This window comes from Manis pentadactyla, chromosome 5, assembly GCF_030020395.1.
Source record: "Manis pentadactyla isolate mManPen7 chromosome 5, mManPen7.hap1, whole genome shotgun sequence".
NCBI classification, from domain to species: Eukaryota; Metazoa; Chordata; class Mammalia; order Pholidota; family Manidae; genus Manis; species Manis pentadactyla.
In genome coordinates this window covers 102,998,421-103,020,369 of record NC_080023.1, presented here as the reverse complement: position 1 = coordinate 103,020,369, position 21,949 = coordinate 102,998,421, and the positions used below count along the sequence as shown (strand labels likewise).

The 21,949-nt window shown below is 38.2% G+C and overlaps 1 protein-coding gene across 2 annotated transcripts in view; it reads left to right on the top strand.

Annotated features, from left to right (window-relative positions):
* TNIP3 (TNFAIP3 interacting protein 3) overlaps nt 1–9,508 on the top strand; it is a 117,655-nt gene extending 108,147 nt beyond the window's left edge. For both annotated transcript variants that reach the window (XM_057502581.1, XM_057502582.1), the window contains one exon: nt 9,345–9,508. In XM_057502581.1, the coding sequence (XP_057358564.1) occupies nt 9,345–9,505 (161 nt within the window). In that variant the 3' untranslated portion in view covers nt 9,506–9,508. The remainder of the gene's footprint in view (nt 1–9,344) is intronic.
* The last annotated feature ends 12,441 nt before the right edge of the window (nt 9,509–21,949 follow it).

The following is a 21,949-nucleotide window of genomic DNA, read 5'->3' as shown; positions in this document are numbered from 1 at the left end:
AGGGAGGGAGAAAAGAGGAAGAGGGCTGGCATGGAGGAAGGGAGGAATTTTCTAAAATGTAGTAGTTAGCTATAAGCAGTGAGATTACAGATGATTTTTATTTTCTTTCTTTTCTGGGTTCTGAATTTTCTAAAGTAAGGAAGCTTTTAGAATCAAGAAAAACAAAAAAAATTTTTAACATTAATTTCAAAGTTATTTTATACTATTAGAAGCTCTTCATGGAAAACATGAAGATAAATTTTTAACCAATTTAGTGTTTGCCCTATCACAAATTTAAAATTAATGGGAAATATACTAATGAATTTTCAGTGTAAAGATGCATGTATACATATATAGTTAATATTTAATTTTAATTTACCTGTATTTCTGTACCCACATATAAAAATATATTTTTATATATATTACATAGATGTATAATACACACACACACACACACATGCAAACACGCAAAATTTTCTCTGTGAGGTCTCCCCTGTCCATTTCATTTAAAAAGGCAGTAATAGTTCCATTTCCCCTGACATTTTGAAATTGAGCTAGAAAGAGGTATACCTGATCCAATTCTAAGTAATAACACATGAATGGAGCAGCTTCTGGGAAAATATTCTATACTCTTGAAAAAGACATGAGAGAGAGGCCTCTTGGGTCAGTTTTGCCTCTGGACATAGATAAGTGAAGGTGTACGGTTTCAGGTACAGTCATTTTGCAAACATTAACGAGCCTATCCAAGATGGAAAGGAAGCCTGGTAGAACAAAAGGAATGACTCTGGGAATTTAATGGCATTCTTGAGTTGCTGTGTTAACAAACCTGGAGCCTTTCTATACCTAAAAACTAGTGTTCCACGGTTAAGTTTCCATATTGACTCAAGCCATTTTGAGTAAAAGCCAAAGGCATGCCTTTTCAGCAATATGATAGCAGCAAATTTGCACATTTTTAAGCCAGATTTTGTTATTTGCCATAGTAATGCATCCTTGTATGTTTTCAATTCTTATTTTTGCCAGCTTCATCTATGACTTCATTTTGAGCAACCATTTGGAATTTTTGAAGTTGTCTATTGTTAGGCTACATCAAAATCCCTTTGCTTTCTGATAATGTATTTTCACTTACAATTGGATTCACAATTTGCTCTCTGAGAAAGCAGAGTAAAACACAAAAAAGCATATATGAGAAAAAAATCTGGAGATCTACCTAGTACAAATCAAATAATAAATAGCTCATCTACAGTCTTATTTCAAAGCTATTCTTTGAATCTTAAACATTTGGCTTAAATTTAAGTAACCTTTATTATATGGAATAGATATATTTCACAATGATGACTGCATTATAAAGCTGACACTGATGATGTATTTGTTATCCAACATGATAAAATTAAATGTATATGCCCAACCAAAAACTCCTCCAAGGAGAACTGAATCAAAAACTTCCAGCAAAGAAAACCCCCTGATTATCAGTTCCAAAAATTGCTGTTGGACTGCTAGGTATCTTTTCCAGTCATTTGAGAACTTGCAAAGATTTTGCAGATAGAAGATTTTTATTCTAGCATTGTTAACAATTTTCACTCACTCCAAGGTTATGGAATTTCTCACATTCCTCCAAATTTTTTTACCACATGTTGTGATTCCCCCAAACTTAACATTTCTTCTTCTTTTGATTGGGTATATATACTATACATATGAGGATCCTGTGGTAAATTCAGATGAAAAGAAGGTAGAATAAGAATTCAGAACTCAGTCTTCCTTGAATTTGTCTCTGAGACTAGACCCAGAAATGGACCATCTTCTCATCTTTCACACAGGAAGATAAGCTAGACTTGATGTTTTCAAAGTTTCCCATAGAAGAACCTCTAATGGCAAGGTAAAAGTGAATGTGCTTGGAACATGGACACTTTTGGAAGATTTCCATCATAGATTAAAAATTCCAGCCAATCTTACAGTCTAAGTCATGATATATATTTGTTTTCAAATATAAATATTGAATAAAATTGAGACATCAAAAAGATGTGCCATGCATATTCTGTGACTACTTATACTCTAGACATACCATATTTCTCCAGGAATGCATTTTGTAGTTTTAAAACTTGACAAAACAGTTTATTCCTATTCCAAAATCTGAAGAATCCAATGATATTAGCTGCAATATTATACATTGTCAATAGGTGCTACCACTTAACATAATTTACTAGAATGTGAAAATTCTTCAGTGTCCATAAACTAATCAGTACATTTAAAAATCAGTGTCATAAATGTAGAAGATACGTAACGTGGCTTTATTGAAAATAGGGCTATTTTCCATTAGGAATCTAGAAAACATTAAATTGTGCAGGTGAATTCTAGAAAAAAGGCTATGTGAAATTTAGTGAGGTCAGTGGAGGATAATGGATGCACCCCTTGTAAAAAGCATCTGTTATTTTCTGGGTATTTGGGATTATGGGACTTGCTCTTATGATAGAGTATGTCCTGTTCAGTCTTACAAATGTTTTAAATAAAAAGATACAATTGTTCCCAAATACATTAAGATAATTATCTTTCTCTTAAAAAAATGTAATAATCTCAAAGTGTTGTAGTGGAAAACATGGCATTTGCAGATAGAACAAAGTTTGATCCCAGCTCTTCCACTTATCACTTGGATAATCTTAAGCAATTTACTTGGCTTTTTTTTTTTTTACCAGAGTCTGTATATCTTAATAGCAAAGCTTAAACACCTGACAAGAGTTTTGTGGAGCTAAATAATATATGTAAATCACCTGACACATAGTAGGTATTAAAAACAGTAGTTATTACCAGTAGTCATGTTTCAGCAAAGCCATAGAAACTACATTATCAACATGGCATAAATATGTAGTGTCAAACATTATTATTAATAGTTGTGATATTATAGTTAATTTTAATTTTTCTAATGCTCTATGAATCTAACACTTCAGAGGTAAATATATTTTCATATCAAATCAAATTCCATTTAACTTTTCTATTCTGTAGTTGAAAACTGAAAATGTACTTAGATTTACTAATCTGACAGCAGAACTGGAGGGTAGGAAAAAAATGACTATTTAATTTAAACAACTCCTGCAGCAATGATATTTGAAGCAATAGACCTCCATGGCTTATGCATGTGCTCCTGCTCCCAGGATCCCCCAAGCTAGACCATCTGGCATCATAGTGGGTCAAAGTTCAGGGACTTAACGTATGAAGAAAAAGAACAGCCCCCTGTTCCCCGATTCCACCCCTGGCCTGGTAAAACAGCTTCAACCTAGAGTTCCTCACAGAAAGTGTTCCCAGGCCTGGAGAAACTGGAAAACAAGAAGACCTGCCGAAGTGATAGCCTCACATTAGACAGTCTCAGAGACTTCTTAGCAGGCTTGCACCTGACCCAGGTGAATAGGGAGCACCCTGCTCCCTGCTGCTGAGGGCATCATTCCCAGCATTTCATTTGCTAGGACTGCCACGACAAAGACCATAGGCAGCGGGGCTTAAACAACAGAAACTGACGGGCTCACAGTTTGGGAAGCTAGGAGTCATAGACTAAGGTGCTGGCAAAGCTGTTCCTTCTGGGGGTTGTAAAGAAGAATCCATCCCAGGACTCTCCATTAGCTAGTGGCTGTTGACTCTACATCTTTAGCATTCCTTAGCTGGCAGGAACATTACTCCATCTCTGCCTTCGTCTTCACGTGGCCTTCTCCTCATGGGCATGTCTATGTTCAAATTTCTCTTTTTTATAAAGACATCAGTCATATTGGACTAGGGCTTCATCCAACTTCAGCACAAGCTTATCCTAAATTAACTAATTATATCTGCAGTGAACCTATTTCCAAATTAAGTTATACTGAAAGGTACTGGAGTTAGGAGTTTAATTCATGAATTTGGGGAGATACAGTATAATCTGTCACAGTATCCCTTTCCAGCTTAAAGTGTCCTGGTGCTATGGTCTGCATGTTTGTGTCTGAAACACCTTGTGAATTCCACAGAGAGCAGAGCTTTGGAAGAGGCTTCAGCAGGGATTGCTTTTCCTGCAGCAGAAGAGCAGAAGCCCTGCCAGTGGAAAAGGCTGATCAGACAGGAACTAGGGAAGGTTAGGGGCAGAGTGCTCTTCAGGTGATGGCACAGGGGCTCTCCAGTCCAGCGCATTCTGGACAGTTGCCCAAACCATGTGAACAAATCTACTGAGTACCACATGACAAGATAATATGATCCAGACACTGAATTTCGTGAGCTCCTTTTCTCAAGACCCCACTCAAAAGTCTTTTTAAATGTCCATAGAAATGCTTTAAAAACAAATAGCTAAAATCTCCACACTTTAAATAGGATACCTGAAGTACCAAAACAAAAATCACATGCATGCATTTATATGACATTTGGTCACATAGGGTTTATAAAATGAGGTTTTTATCAATCCTTTGCTTTCAGTCATTCCTGAATCTTCTTAATGGAATATCTTGCTTATTTTTAGCTCATTGTCTTGAAATCTCCCCATCCCCTAGCTAGAACTTTGGTGGTGGCAGTTGTGGTTGTAATGGTTGTTTTCCTTTGCAGATGTTACGGTTTGTCCAAAGGTTATTGATGATGCCTGGGGCCTGAGAAGCAGTCTACCTGGCAATGAACAATGTCATGACTACCATGATTCAGCATGTTCCTTTCACAAAAAAGAACCATACATAAAATTCCTAAGATTTAGCAAAAAAGTTTGAGAATTAACAATTTGAAAAAAGCAATGGCAACAAAAGTTTTTCATTGAAATACAGTTAAAATGAAAGCAGAGGGGAAACACGTTGAACGGTTGGACACAATTCTAACCCAACAAGTCCAACACCAAGACTATTAGGACCTTGTAGGGAATGGGCATCAGACCACTGAACTCTGGAACTGATTGAAAGTAAGGGGAAAAAGCTGCTTTACAGATGGCAAACATACGGCAAGAATTCTTGTTGGGCAAACTGAAGAGCCAGTGTTAGTGTTGGAAATAGATATTCTAAAAAGTCAGCCATCTTGCTTTGATGAAATAAACAAATCTCTTTAGATAATCCCTTCAAAGCAACACAAATTATAAAGTGGTAAAGGTGGACTCTGCAAATCTCTGTCCCTGTTTGTGTTATTTCTGGCCTCAGGACCCTCATCTGTAGCTTTGTCTCCAGGTTCTATCACGTTGGTTCCACTACACTCTTCAAAACATTATTTAGTTTAAAGGGAAAAACACATTATGCATGATTTCCTCAGACTTTCCTCATGAAAACCATCCTGCAATAATGACTCTCCAGTTTTGAATCTGATCTTTTCCTCGGACTCACTTATGAGGAGCACACTTTGTGGAGGCCAAGCCATAGGGAATATACTACAGGGACCAGGTCACCCTCCATGGTGGGGAAGACCTCAGAGCATAAGGTTGCTGAGCACCTTATAAGTGCTTAAAAGAACACAAGCTGCTGGACTGAAGTGGGCAGTGAACCTTTCTCAATCAGTCCATCTGGGATTGGTGGCTATCTGGCTCTACCCCACATACAGAGTAAAGAATGGCAACCATCAGAATACATCTTGGGAAGAGGGCTGGCTAATTGAGGTGCCTTTGTGGGTATAGTGAAATAACGCTTTACACCAGTCCGAGCATTTTGCATTCGTATGGGCACGTTCAAGACACTCACACCACAACAGCATGGCATGTGACCAGAGGGGGACAAACACACTTTCGTCCAGTATGACAGAGCCATGACTCCAGGGTGCTGTGGAGGCTGAGTCACATTGATCTCAGCTAAGCTTTATTTTACCATCTGGCTCTTTTTCTAGGGCTCCCTCAAAAGGGACAGCCCTAACTAACCCACCAGGGCCTTCTATCCCATACAGCAGTCCACGAAGAAACAACAAAGGAAGTCAATTGTGCTCATTTTCTGTGTAAGGCCCCATACCAGGCTTGTTAGCAGAAGCCTCCTCCTTCACCCAGCCTGGCTGGCCTCCCCTTCGCAGTCAGGAGTCTTCATTTAAGTCCCTTTTAATGAGAGGAGCTGAGCACAAACTCAATAGTCCCAACCTTCCTCTTAAAGGGACTGAGCCCCACGCTCCCACCCCAGCCTCTTCCAACTGCATTCCTAATAAGACTCTGCAATGTTTTCCTATGATAGTTATTCAGAGCCTACACATTTTTCTTTTCAGAACCAACAGTGCTATTTTTCACAGTAACAGTGTTGTGTTAAGCTTACCCTTTTGAAATAGGTCCCCATCACCTACTGCTTTCTTTTCCAAATTAGCTTCTCGATTGAAGGTTACATATTAACAGACCAATTTATATTAGTAATATATACTCATGAAAGCCTGGTCACTCACAGATAAATATTGGAAACCCCTTCACCAACTGAGCTTATTCCATAGTAGTTTTGATCCACTTTCATTTCATTGGATGAAACCTGTTTCCTGAAGAGAAAGAAGGAAAGCAAGAAGTCAAAGAAAGGACAGTGTGCAAAAGCTATTTCAGTTTCCAATTATTTCAGTGACTTATTTGTGGCCAAATAAGCCACTTCATCTAGGAGTGCTTAAATAATGTGCGGGTGAGCTGCTGCTTGCTGAATCTCAGTGGTGGCTCTTTGATTTAAGATCCGTAAGGGTCCCAGACCTGCTTGTAGACATCACCGGGAAGTCTATTCTGTGCTATTCTCTTTGTGCTTGTTTCCAACTGGCAGTGTTCTTCAAACACAAAGTAGCATGCTCAAGGATAAATGTAGCACAGATTTTGCTCTGATTTCTGATTTGTACAAATATATGCCCTCACGTTTACCTCTAGGGAATCTTTTTCTCATTTAATAGAATATTCAAAACAAATGTTTGTATTTTTCACATCCTCCGTTTACTTGACGTGACCCAACCAGCCTTACCTAACTTGATAACCAATCTCTTCCACTGAGGTCAGATTTTTGAAATGCTTCTATATTATACCTATCATTTTATGTATGAAATCTTTGGTCTACGATGGTGCTAAACTGGCACCTTCTCTTCACAGCAGTGAGAGGTGCACACAGTTACTCTGGTTTTGCCTTAACTCTGGCTTTACCACACTTGTTTATGAACTGTCAGAAGCTGGACTCTTGTCATCTAAATACTGATTTCCTCATTGTAAGAATTATTCATGGTCCACAGATCAGCTGCATCAACATCAGTTGGGAACTTGTTAAAAATGCAAATTCTCAGGTCATGTCCCAGAAGTTGAATCAGAAATTCCAGGGGTGAGAGCCTGGCCATCAGTTTTACCAATCCGTCCTGGGGCCTGGATGCATTCTGAGATTTCACATGTAATGTATTAGCAGACAGCAGCTATTGCCTGCACGTTAACTGGAAAATGAAGAGAAGAATCTCTCATTCTGCTGAAGTCCTAACACTGTATACAAGGCACTGTATGCAGAACCTTCAATAATCATTTTTAAACTTTTTGGCTCTACTATAGAAATGTTGAAATTTCAATATTTTTTTGTTCTCTCCAAATCCATTTTAACACATTGATCATTGTCTTGCCAATGGGTTTCAGCTCCGGGCAAGTTCACTATGGATTCAATGTGACCAAAGAAAATGACAGCAAAACGTTCTCAGGGTGAAAGGGTTATACCCAACTTTATTTCCAGGTGGCAGGTCAGTCACTAGAATCCCATTCACTCAGAGCGAGTCTGTATGCAGCAAGCCAGTCTGCCTCTGGGCCCCTCTGTCCGTACAGCCATCCTCTGGGCCTCTCTGCATGTACAGCTGTCCCACACAGCCGTCCTCTGGGCCTCTGTCCTCAGCACTGCCACCACTCCAGCCTCTGCTCTGCTCTCCTGCAGCCTTGCAGCCCTGCCACCATGTCGTGCCCAAAGCACTGGCTGGAGCTCTTCTTTTAGAGTCAACAGCCATATAGTGCCCACAGGTGTGCAGTGAACTAGTCAACCACATCCAGGTGAGAATCCTGGCCACAGGAACTCTCATTTTATCCACAGTCATATTCTCTGAAACTGCAAGCTGTGTTGAAAACAAGGGGCTGAACAATAGTAGGCAGTGGAAATACTGTGGGTGTGTACAGCAAGTATGATCCCACAAAATAACCCAAAGGCTCTGGGCTTCTTTAAAACATTAAAAAAATAAGAATGATCACCTGTAGGATTTTCCCTTTCTTCACTACTGAAGTGAAATCTCTTCTTCAGAATGGTGTTTGGCTTAGGGTCTCTAACCTTCTCCTAATAGACTTCCTTCTCAAGCAAAGTTGCTTTAAACCTCAGTTTTTCTCCTCATTTTGGCACTGTTTGTCTTTCCCCCCATTTCTTACCACTCTGTCTACAGCAGTGGTTCTCAAAGAACAGTTCTTGGACTAGCAGTGCTGTTACCCAGAAATGCATTAGAAACACAAATTCTCAAACTCTACTGAAGATCTCCTGCCTCAGTGAACAGCAAACTGTGTTTAAACAAGCCCTCCAGATGATTCTGATTCATGTTAAAGTTTGGAAGTACTAGAAGAATGCCTGACACATACTAGGTACTCAGTAAGTGTTGGTTGGTTGAATGAATAAATAAAAGTCTCCATCTATCAAAGTAAGCACAAACATCCTCCCCTCCATGCAGCCTCCTCCAGCCTCCATCTCCCCTGGTTATGCTTCTCTGTGTTCTCACAGGACTCTGTATCCCTGTGCAGTGGGGCTTAATGCACTGCCAGAAATCATGGCCTACTAGGCCTACTTGCCATGACTTAAAGAGGTGCTTCTTGAGGGTCGAAACTGTATTTATTGGACTTCATTTTTGACTCCTCAGCACAGGCTTGGTACCAACTCATACATCTAAAACCAAACAGCATTGGGAAGCCCTAGAATTGGTACCAATTTATGCGAAGGAGGTACAGAGACTTTACTTAACCTAAGAGTGCCCCGGTAGTTATTTTGTTTGCTTTGGGTTGAACCAGTCATAGTCAAATAATAGAAGGGCTAAAAGAAAGCCAGATATGTCCTGCCTTAATCCAAAGACCTTGTACCTAGAAACACAATCTGTCCATTTTAAAAGATTTACTCAGACCTTAATCATTTTAATTGTAAACCAAACTAAAAGTAAATAATGATCCAATCTACCATTTTGGTCTTTTGAAATAAAATTAAAGGTCTACTTGGCACAGAGCCTTCATAGAAGATTCAGGTGTTAAATTCATGGAACGCAGGCCAACACTGACAAGAACTATAACTTCAGGCTTACTTTACTCCAAGTGTTTGGAAATTTACTCTGCAGGCCTTCAGTCTGGTTTTAGAGAAGATATATTCAGAAGTACCACTCTGCCAAATCCGTAATGCTGACACTAGAATCACCTAGATGATTACTATTTGAAAGAGGTGTCTGATGAATCTGGCTATTTTGCTGTGTTGCAGATCAGAGCCCTTATCAGAACCCAAGCTTTCATTTCTCTGATGGCTCACTGCAGACGGCACTGATGGAGTGCGTGACACCTCCTGTGCTACATGGCCAGAGCAAGTGTCTGCGTCACAGAGCTCAGAGTGACCAGCACACAGCTGAAGTTCAAGTCCAGTAAGTGTTGCTGTTGAAATGAATAAACGAATGAACAATCTCTTTTACTCCGTATTTTTTGAAGTATTGATATCAGATCTTTTTTTAAAATCAAGTTATAGTTTGTTTCTATGTCAGTCACTCCAGTATTACTGGCCTTGCCTCTCTATTGATTAAATTAGTCAAATTTTCACCAGATTTCTCATGTGTTCTTAAACATAGGAAAGTGTTTTACTTACAAGTAAATATTTGTGTTTGTTTTCCAACTTAATCATTTGGTTTCTACCTTGTTAATTGTGAGTTTAATATTTTAAACAAATTGTCTCTGCTATTATCCTGGTTATTTTCCTTTAATGCCAATTTCACCAAAAGGGAAAAACCTTTTCCTAACATTTGGAATCAAAGGTTTGTTTCTAAGTAAAATGTCCACTAGATGGAACTATTGTTTCAAAAGAAGGAGAGTTATGCCTTGGAATAGACCTATTTCTAAAATTTTTTCACTGAAAGTTACATCATCAAAACTGATAGATGTTGTCCTTTCTTTTTCTTTTAAAATTTTTTTAAATAAAAATTACATTAGCATTTAAAAATGAATGCCATTTGACAGGGTGTATTCTGAAAACCTCTGCATCTTTAAGACTATTTAGTGAAAAAGTCTCAATGCTGAGATTTTTTGTAAAACTTTTTTTCCCTGTACACTTCACAGGTTTAATTACACAAATGAAAATATCTTCATTATAAAATCTTCCTTAAAATCAGAGTCCTAGGAACTTGCTTAATATGAGTCAAAAATAAAAAACCTAATTTATAGAGCTTAAATAAAAACCCAAGAGCTAAAACACCTTGAAAAAGCTAAAATACTTAAAAAAAGAAAAACCTCAAATGTGGAAACACACACACAAAAATTAAATGTGAGTATCTTTTAGATATGTCTATCAAGTTCTCAAAAAACAATACCACTGTGTATTCAAGAGTTCTTGCCCAGTTTATACAACTGTACTTAAAGTGCATATTTTACTATTTGTTAATGCAAATGGCACAGTAAAGCTGCGAATTACATTCCATTCCTCTATGCAGTTCTGACAAGGACATAAAAATCCTCTTTATTAACTGAAATTTGTCATAGTTTGCCTTTAGTTTAGTATACTTAAGGCAGTTTCTAAAGTGGTTTTTTGTTTTGTTACATAATGTTTATGACTAATATTTTTAAAATATGTACTTAATGTCTTATGGCATATTATGTTTTCTAATTAAACATGGCTTTGGAATTAATTACTAACTTATTATCTTTAGGAGGTACAATTCTGAGGAGGCAAAGTTATGATACAATACAAAAGCATTTTAGTTAGAGGTTTCATGCCTGCAACTTAATGATAAGCTTCTTCTGCACGTCATCCCACAAGTGTATACTTTCAACAATTGATAAAGAAAAATAAATCAGCCCCTCAGCAAACTCTCTGAGGTAATAATTGGAAATATCAGAGTATTTACTTCATAAAGCAAGTCTGAGTCACCATGAGGTCCTTGAAAATACTTTTCGTTCATTTTTTTCAATACCTTCACAGTTGAAAAATATTTTTTAAAATTCTGAGAATAAGTGTTCTTCTTGCTTAATTTACTTAACAGTAAAATTTAGCAAATAAGTTAAGGTTCTCCAAAACTAACATAATGATTTTATATTCTTCCTTTAAATCATTTGTCAAAATGAAGTTTCAAATATTAGGCTTTAGTTTAATATTATATATTATTCATACAAATACAAAAGCAGTTCTCACCCTGTAAATTTTACTTATAAAATCTTTGTGTTTTGAATGACCTAGAAGCTCATTTTCCAGTCATAAAACTCTGCAACGGAATTATTCCTATGGGATCATGGGCTGGTTTGTTACGTAAATAACTCCACACTGGTGATGTCTGGCATAAATGGTAGGAGTAGAACTGAAGTTAGCCTACTCAAATTGTTTTAGGAAGTGCAAAACAACGTAAGCCCTTGATTCCAGTATTGAAATGATTGCACACTACTTTGTTTTCTCATTCATCCATCCATCTACCCCTTAATTCATCAGTCAATACTTATCAAATTCTTAATGTGTTTTTTGGCATTCAGTGTTTTCCATGTCTTTATTTTTAGTATGCTGTCCTACCATTTTAATTTGATTACCAAATATTCTGCTTTTAAACATTTAAAAAAATCTTCTTTGTTCCTACTGCCTACTGAAAACAAGCCTATCACCAAACTCCTGAGTCTCACGTGCATGGCTTTCCTTAATACAACTCCAACTTCCATTTTGAAATTTGTTGTCTTACTATTTCTCACATATCTTATATTTCACTCAAATCTTATTTACTCATCCTTCTCTAAACATCACCTTCACTTTCTTATTTTCCTTTTGCTTAAACTATTGTCTTGCTATATAATCGTCCACACCTCTGAGTTCCTCATATACTTCAAGACATATCTCAGATTTTAACTCCTTTCTGATTCCACTCTATCTCAAATCAGGAACAACCTTTCCAGTCTCTAAGCTACCACTCATTGAATTTTATTTCTCTTATGCTATATCATTTTCTACCTAATTTGCATATGTTTTACCTCCCTCTTCAAAACAGAGAGAGGACTCAGATACTGGCATACTCATCTTTGCATCTTGAATGCTTTTATCACACTATTTTCCATTACCAACCTGTGACCATCTGGACTGTCATCACCCCTTCCTCTGTTACCTGGAGGAACTGCATCTTCTTGGTAAAGGCTAATGCACTAGCACACCATATCTCATACTCTCCTTGCCACCTCCTTAGGGATCTCCTGTCACTGGCTTTTCTCTTCTCTTTTATTGGTTTCTTCCCATGGCATGTAATCATGCTTAAGTTTCTCCTAAAGCCTTCTTTTCAACTTGATATGCTCTTTCAACCAGCACTCTCTCTTCTCCCCTTAACAGCCAAACTTCTTGAAAGGCTTTTCTACACATGCTATCACCATGTCCACAGCTTCCACTCACTTCTGAGCCCTATGTGATCTGGCTTCCATCCCCATCACTCACGTCAAACTGTTCCCACAAGGGAAACCAATGACCTTCTGATTGCTAAATCTAGAAAGCACTTCTTAAACCTTTCCTCTTAAACCTTTCCTTATTTGACCTCACCTAACGCTATTGACCATTCTTTCCTCTTTCAAATACCCTCTTTCCTTGAACTTCTGTAACACTTTATGCTCCGGGATTTCCTCTTGTGTCTCAACCCATTGTTTAAAGTATGGATTTCAATCAGTGTTCTGTCCTTGGCCTTCTGTTCTAAGTCATCACACTTTCCTTGAATGGTCATCTAATCCACAGCTTCAGATGCTACTAGACTGATGACGTGTGTTTCTTTGTTTACCTCCAGCCCAGACTTCTCTCCCGAAATTTATACCTACAGAAAGTCTACTAGACTTTTCGGTTTGAGTGGGCCATATATACCCCAAATACATATTCTAAGACAAACTCATCACATTTTCCCACTTCACCCAAATATGTTCCTTATTTTTTGTTCTTCATCACATTGAAAGGCAGTACCAGTAATCAAGTTTCCCAAATCAGATATAGAGAATCTCCCCTGGATAATCCCTCTCTTATGCCACATAGTCAATCAAACACTGAGCCCTGCTAATTCTACCAACTACAAAGCTTTTAAACATCTCCTCTCTTCTCCAATCTTTCTCCCAACACCTTTGTTAAGACCATAATTTCTCACCTAGATTTCCACCATGCCTTCTAACTCATCAGTCTGCCTACAGCCTTGGTTTCTATCAGTGCATTTTCTACACTGAAGGTTGAGCAATCTTGATAAATACAAATCTAATCATCCCCTGGTTAAACACATCAATCACTCTAATGACTTGTAGGACAAAGTCCAATTTCCTTAAGATAGTTTACAATAGTGTCCATAACCCAATCACTGCTCACTTCTCTGGCATCACCTATGGTCTCATACTTCCTTCAAACACAACACTCCAGCTCTTCTAATACCTTCAGGTTCATCAACATACCACACTCTCTTACCCCTGGGCCATTTACACATGCCATTCCCTATGTCTACATCACCTTATTCCCACCTCTCAACAGCTTTGCAAGGCTAACTCCTGCTCATCTTCCAAGCCTCACGGCTGACACATCTCTTCCTCTAGAAAAATCTCTGTGAACCTACCGCACCAGGGTCAGGTACCTGTCCTATGTGCTTCCAGCAGCATCTTACCCTTTATAGATCATATGTAATTGTTCTTGCCTCTTTGCAAACACCTATATGCTCATGAATTAATGTACACAAGTACTATTCACAGCCATGACCACAGTGCCTAATACAGTGCGTGGCACATAGCAGTGAACAATATGTGATATGTGTCAAAGAGATTGTAGGTGCTCAACAATGTATGTAATATGTGATGAATTTTGAAAAGTAATCAAACCTACTACACTGGGGAGAAAAAGACCTTCTGTGGTTGGTTAGATAGTTTGGGGTTTCTTTGCCATGTGAATAATGTCAGCTGGCTTTCTCCAAGCACAAGGAGAATGGCAGAACTCCTACAATGATTTCATCTAAGCAAGTCAGTTATATGGTCATACACATAAGTCATATCATGGAAAAGTTGGGCAATTCTATCAAATTGTATTTTCACGTATACATAGATGGGCAAGTCTACACAGATTGCCACATCATAACATTTGAATCATCCTGTGGTAATCAATACAGATATTCAAGAGGATCATAATAAATAAATTGGCCAGGGAAAGTCTACATTCCATTGATATTTGGCAATAGTTCAAACCCAGCCTGTGTGTGTATTTACACACTATAACATTTACATTGAAGAAGTAGTTTATCTTCAGTTATACTGAACTAGTGGAGAAAACACTTCACTTTGTGCTGGACAATTCTAGGCATTTAAAAATCGAAGTGAATTCTTTAGCTTAGTTCATAGACTCACATCAAATGTAACATTTTCAATTATCCTAATGGCTAACTGTATATAGAAGAAATAAATAAGCAGCAGTATGCTTTAATCCTAGAAAGAGTTCAGTACTTAATTGGCAATAACTGGACAAGCAAGGGTCATCTTTTTCAATTCACTCATCATACAGATAAGGAAAAAGGAGTTCCAAGAGGTCAAATTTCATTGTTCAGGTCCCGCCCCACATAGAAGTGAACTCCCGTCTTGTCAGTATGTCCGAGTAGAGCCCACTGTCACACCCAGCTACCCAGTGCTCCTCCCATTACACCGTGTTGTAGCTGACACCAGCCTTCCCTTCACTCACAGTTCACGTGAACATGCTCGGTGGGGCTCAGAATTTCTAAGTCTTGCAACACTGAGTACATATTTCATTGACATATGTTATCTGGCTGGATTGTAAAAAAAAATTTTTAATGACATCTTACGTGGGACTACAATATTTAAAAAGTAGATAAAATCAACAGATGAGTTTTTGAGGCAGTTTAAATCTTCATTGTTTGTGGAACCCCTGAAACCTTTTCAAGGGTCCAAAGTATCTAGAGAGTAGAATTGGAAACCTACCCTAGACTGAGGGAAGTTGATATTGGACAATAGGAGTTCTGCCATTCTCCTTGTACTTGGAGAAAGCCAGCTGACATGGCAAAACATCACTTTTGTATTCATATGTGTCTTAACAGTGTTGAGGTTGTTTTTTTTTTTGACATCATAATCAAACACTGAATAATTATTACAATAAGATAACTCAGCACTCAGCAAAACAAAATGATAGAGGATTACAGAAGAGGGGTTCTTGTGCTTTCTTTCCTTTTTTTCACCCTAAACTCATTCATTCAACAATTGTTATTATTATTATTTTGTCCTATTTTCTCCTGAGGGACTTCAGTCACCAGAATCTCTGCCAGTGCTCCTGCAACCTAAAGACCTGACCCAAAGGAGCCAATAGACAATTGTTTTCATTAATATAGTTTATGTTCCAGATGCTGGCCAGTCATAAGAGCATCCACACATTCCATCTGTAATACTTCACCTTCTTCCCATTCACGCTCCAGGTGTACTCCGTTTTTCAGGTTCCACCTACTCTTCCATGCTCTTTCAAATCCTAGTTGTCTCAGGAGGCCATGTCTAATTCATCTCAACGGGGCTAAGGTTGCTTCCTCCTTGAAACTCTTGCAGCATCCTGCTCAGGCTTCTTTCATCACACTAGGGTTCATCAGCTTTGCGGCTGTCACAGTACTTGTTTTCTTTCTACCGCACCATCTGCTCCTCTCCACACCCCACAATGCACATTTCACTTTTGGGGGAGCTGCTCTCTTACTTACTTGTGTATCCACCACAGCAACGAGCCCAGTTGCCAAAAATGAATGGGCTTTGGGAAAGTCGAATCAAAGACAAATTCCAGCCTTGCAATTATTTTCTTTTACCTCCTATGTTGGTTATATAGCCTTTCTGTATCTCAATTTGTCTATCTGCAAAATGAGGAGAATACCTGTTTGTAATACTTTGGTTAAGTTCCTTTATTGTATATAAGGTCCTTAGCCCTGGACTAGTAACGGGGGATTATCATTATTTAATATATTATTTGTTTAATTCATATAGTATGGAGCTTGGGTCTGCTTTTTGGTCTGTAGATTACTGTGGCTGCAATAACAGGGTTTCACCAGGCATAGAGGGGAACATAGCTCAGAGATTGACCTGTAAACTCTGTCTTGTAAAGGCAGACATTTCTTTCTCCCCAGTCTGTTTTGTAGTCCTCAGTACACATAAGGCAGAGCAATATGATGGAAGGAGCAATTTGGAGCAGAAATACCTTGTTTTTAACCCAAGCTTTAGTTGACTGTATGACTCTGAAGAGGTCAGATATTTGTGTCCTCAGTTACTACATGCATAAAATGAGAAGAATCTACCCATATCTGTCTCACAGGCATTTTGTGAACAGGAAGGAATTACAGAAGTTAGAGCCATTTGAAAACTGTAGAGGACAATACAAATAGGAATTAAACATTGAGCTTGTTTATTTTATTCTTGAATAGGTAATTTATACAACTTGTACAAATTTTTAAAAATACAAATGTGTATACAATGAAAGGCACATCCTTCTGCCACTTCTGTCTGTAGCCACTTAGATCTCAGAGTCCCTCACTAGGGGCGACAGATGTTATCATTTGCTTATCTTTCCATATTTTATATTTATATGCAATTAAAAGAAGTTATATTTACATGCAATTTGTTATGTAACTTTAATAAAACTCTCCAACTGCCCTCCACACCTTCCTCCAACCTAAGACTCCACTTACCACCTTTGAAGCCAGCAGCCCCCAGGGGTGACACCTACAGTTGACCTACTTGGCACTGTTAACTGTATTTACTTTTAAAAGTCACTCAGTCACTGAGAAGGATTCTGTCCCAAGTCTAAAAAAACCATCCTTCTCAGCACACAATCCCCCAGGGAGCAGAGGGCTCAGTGAAGCTGAAAGTTGCTACATCTTCTGCTCAGAATCATAACAACTAAATGGCCACTATTCTTACACATTCCTACTGAAAAGGCAAACCATTGAAAATCAATTGTTTTAATTTTTTCTTCTCCACACCCTTGCTTAACTTTGATGCATATACAATTATTTATTGGATTTTTCCCTATATTTCATTGAAACAAGTATACGTGAAGCAATCGTAATCTTTGGCTGACTTACATATGTGATAGTTACATGCTATCATATTCACAAGATTATTGTGCAGATGAACTAAGACAGTCAGTATTATGAAGCTCTTTCAAATCCTTGGGCGAAAAGCCTACCTTATGTTAACTATGTAGTTTCAATGTTAGAAAGTCTCTCTAATTTAAACTACTTAAAGAGAATGTTGTGAACCCCAAAACTTCTTAAAGTTTGTATTCTTTAAAGCCTTCTGATTCCAGGAGGTACATCCTGAACTTTGAATATGACAATTAAAAGGATCAAGATTAATGTTATGTTATTACAGTTGACCCTCCAACAACACAGCTTTGAACTGTGTGCAGGTCCACTTATACATAAATCTTTTCACTAAAAATATTGGAAATTTTTTTATCAAAAAGATTTACAACACCTGAAAAAATATTTTCTTCTATTCTTATTTCATTCTAAGAATACAGCATATAATTCCTATAATATAGAAAATGTGTCAGTCAGCTGCTGGTTGTCTGTAAGGCTTCTGATAACTGTCCGTTATCCTTAAGTCACTCAAAGAGTAACTGTTAGTAGTTAAGTACTGGGGGAGTGAAAAGTTTTTCAATTTTTGACTGTGTGGAGTCAGAGCCCCTAACGTCCATGTTGTTCAAGGGTCAGCTGTATTTTATTACCTATGTTACTCTTTAGTCACTGTCTTAATAAAATTTCTTCATAAGAATGGAGCCAATGTCAAAATCTGAATTTCTTCCAAACAGGAAACAACGTGTATCAGTCAGGGTCCAGTCAGAGGACAGAAATCTATCTGCTCTTTAAGCAAAGAGAATTTAATACAACCAGGTATGGAAGAACTGAAAAAGGCACGCGGAGGGCCGAAGGGGGGCGCCGATGCCTCACGGGGCAGCAGCTGAGAAGGCAGTGGGCTTCTCGGGGCACAGAGAAAAGGGGTGCAGTGATAAAAACTTGGGGGCCTGGAGCGGGCGGCGCGGACCTGCCATCGCGAGGTTGAGGCCGCCTCGGGCGCCTGCTGCCCGCCCGCCGCGGGAGAGGCCCCGGTTGCTGGGCTGTTGCGCAGCGCGCCCCCCTGGAGGTGTGCGAGGCTGGCGCCGCTCGCTGGGGAAGCCTGGAGCTGGTCCCCGGCCCAGCCCAGGGAAGCGGTCCTGCTGGGCGTGGCGGCGGCACGGGGAGGGTGGTGGGGCAACACGGAGAGATGAGACGAAACATCAGGCACCGAACATTATAACACACGTATCTGTACATTCAGAGGGGAGCCTCGTACATGTTTAGACCTCGGAAAAAGAATCATTCCCAAACTCTAGCAATGAGGTAAGAAATCAAGTCCCTAATTGTTGTAGGAAGACTTGTGAACTTTCCACTGGTCTGTAAACATTGGGTAATAGAATTCATAAATTATTCTCCTCTATATTTTTGAGTCAACAATAATATAGTAGAAGTGTTGAGTAAAACACCGTATTATTCTTAGTTAAGAACTAAATGGAATATAAAATCCTTTCTCCATCTCCATTCTGTAGGGGAACTATTCCACCAGTTTCACTGAATATTTATTTCTTAAAATACTTGAATTGGGTGTTCTACCCACTGAGAGATGCTGTATACAAACAAGACATTTTTTGTTTACCTTGGATTAAAATAAATTAAGTTGGCTTTTAATTTGGTTTTTCCCATTCACACTATAAAAATAATTTTCTAGTTCGCTTGAACAAAAATAGTGCAAGAATCTACAAGAGACCTAGAGGTGTGTGTGTTTATGTGAGTCTGTATACTTAGACGGTAAATAGGATGCAAGAATCAGCTTCCCAAAATAACAGTGAGAGAATAAAACTGTGGCTAGGCTCCTCTTCTGCCTGACCTAATTCTGTGAAACATAGCCCCGCACATATTAGAAGTTCAAAAGAATATGAAAGTGACATTCCACATTAACATCACCTCTTTTCAATTACATTGATGACTCTTGAGTTTTGGGGCCTGTGATTATATGTGTTGAAGTGAATTAAAAATGGCCACAAATTCTTTACATTTCATCCCATCAAGAAATGGAGTCTATTTCCTCACCTCTTGAATCTGAGCTGGCTTTGTGAGCTGCTTTCATCAACAGAATGAAGAAGAAGTGACAGTGTGCTGCCTCCGTGCCAGACCTCAAGGGACCATTCCTCACCTCTGCCCCTTTCTTCCAAGCCTTAGGGGTCACTCCCCATTGCTCCCCTCATATTTCCTGCCGCTTTAGAATCATTCAGGAACTTCCCCCACTGTGGATCAGACAAGATCCCTCCTGCCCTCCTCAGAGGCTAGAACTACCTCACACGCAAACAAACCATCAACGGCATGATCTATTATTTTAGGTGTTTCCATAGCAAATATTTTGTTTATTTTAATGTGCATGAGAAAAAGGAACATAACCAGCACATGAAACAGATATTGCTGTTTAGGTTGATAATTTCCTTTTTAAGTAAGCTATTTAGTGAAAAAGGAGGACTACAGTTTAAACAAATCAAGTAAGTAATAGAGGCTGTGTAAACATGGAAAACTTTTCAGAAATTCTGCTTTAAGGCATATTGGCTGAAATCCCACTAGGTGCCAATACACAATCCAATTTACTTTCTCTCCTTTTACCAAGAAGGCCTCTGTAACTTCAAGGTCCTCTCTGTTTCAGCTTCTATCAATCATCTTTCCTTTCACTCAAATTGTCCATGAAAATCAAGCACCTCTAAAGCTTTCCTAACTGGTAGCAAGATGAAAATTCTTGAAACATGCTACTCTGCCCCCCAGTAAATGTCACTGTCCCACCCCGTTTCCTCACCACATAAACACTGGCTTTATGACGCTACCTCTAGATTTGGTGCCAAGTCATGTATCACCCCATTCTCTTGGATTTCTTGCCTCCTCTGACTCACTTTGCCTTCATTTCTCAAATCCTCTGCCTCCATGCCCGCTACTGACTAAACTTAACCCTAATCATTTTACTACCTATCTAAAGTTTCTTATCACTCCCTATTTGAAGTTCTTAAGCATCATCTCTTCTCACTCTTTTCTCTCCTCTTTGTCTCTGTCTCCCATTCCTGCTATTTTTAGCTTTGTGTTTCCTCCCCTACCTGTCTTGTTGGACTTGCCTTGAAATAAAGAGGAAGAGCAAACAGGAGTTTGTCAGTGTGTTTGCTCATGTAAAGATGAAGGGAGTCAAACATCTTAGCACTTCTGAAGTTCTTTCTGTACTTGGACCCTGCTTGATTTCCATCACTTATTCCCTTAAGAATATTCTCACTCAAATTACAAAAATTCTGGTCTAGAAATGATTGAATATGAGATTATCTTTAGTTATTGAATGAGACTCTGTGTTTAACACAAATTACATATTCCTCATAGGTCAGTGTGCAATTTCCCACATAGATAAGGTCTTTGAAAAGTTCTTTCAAAATCAGAATGATTTTCCTGTGTTTTGACAGATGTACAAATGAGTTCTTTGGAGTTTAGTGTTTCAAATGGCCTCTGAGTTTCCATCCTATTTGAATTTTCATGGTGTTACTCTCTTCTAATTGCAGAAAAATTTCCAACCCTTAAGTTTTCAGTTTCTTCACAAAAGGAATTCCCTTAGATTTTGTCTGAGTAGTTTCAGGTTTGGAGATTTGAAGTGATACAATATCACTATGATTATCACATTAATAGAAATTTATATACTTAGAAATGAAGAGAGTTACTGATGAAACGCTAGGAAGACAAAAGAGAAAAACTGAATTATTGTATTGATTCTGTCTTACGGAGAGAAAATGTTATATAGGGGTAATTCTGAAGGAATGAAGAAGATTTAGACTAGATAACCTAAACTTACCTTAACAAAATCAATTTTTTCCTTTGTAACACCAATAGTGTTCAGCACCACATCAGACTCTTTGGAATGGAAGCTGTTTTCCCAAAATAATATCAGTGATTTGATTACAATTTATTATCCAGAAAAATATGGCTTTACTTTTTTTTAATGAGCCAAAATAATGCAAGTTTTTTATTCAACAGGGCATAATAAGAGTTGAGAACTCTTGCTCAAAAAATAAGAATTATGTTTCTCATTACCTTGCACATGCAGATTTTGAGTTTTACAGCGTAGTGATTCATATTTGATCTGATCTTACAATGGAATCAAATTTGGCTCCATAAAGTAAATATTTATACATTTCTTTCCTCCATGTGGTATTTAAAAATAGAAATGTGACAGAATCCAGTGTTAGAGGTCTAATCCAATAAGAAATTTAATATATTTGAGTCTGATAACACACACAGAAAAGCTTAACAGAATTTTCAAATAATGCAATTCCATTCAAGAAAAGTTTCATTTTCTCAAAGTGAAAATTTATATATGCCAAACTACTAAGAAATAGTTAAAAATGGATGTCGATATGACTGTACTTGGTTTATTCTTTAATTTATGCATTCTTTAATTTAGTTCATTCCCCACATTTGTGAGGGACTGTCTTGAATCCATTCCGAAAGGGGAGGAGAGATTGTCCTCACAAAAAGCACTGCCTGGATTCACATTTCTTCTTGGCAAAAAATTATGACAAGTCCTGAGAGCCTCAGTAGCCTCATCTCTAAACTGAGAATCATATTATTTCCTACTGAAGGTGGCTGTTGTGGGGACTAGGGAGCAGTAACAGTAGCAAGCATGTAGAAATCATTCAGTTAATAACAAGGATCAGACACTCAAAAGGTTAATGAGGGGATGTCTTTTTTTTTTAAGTAATTAAGCTCTAGGGTTAACAAGTTACTAGTAATGGAAACATGGAAACTGGTTAAATCAAAGGACTACACA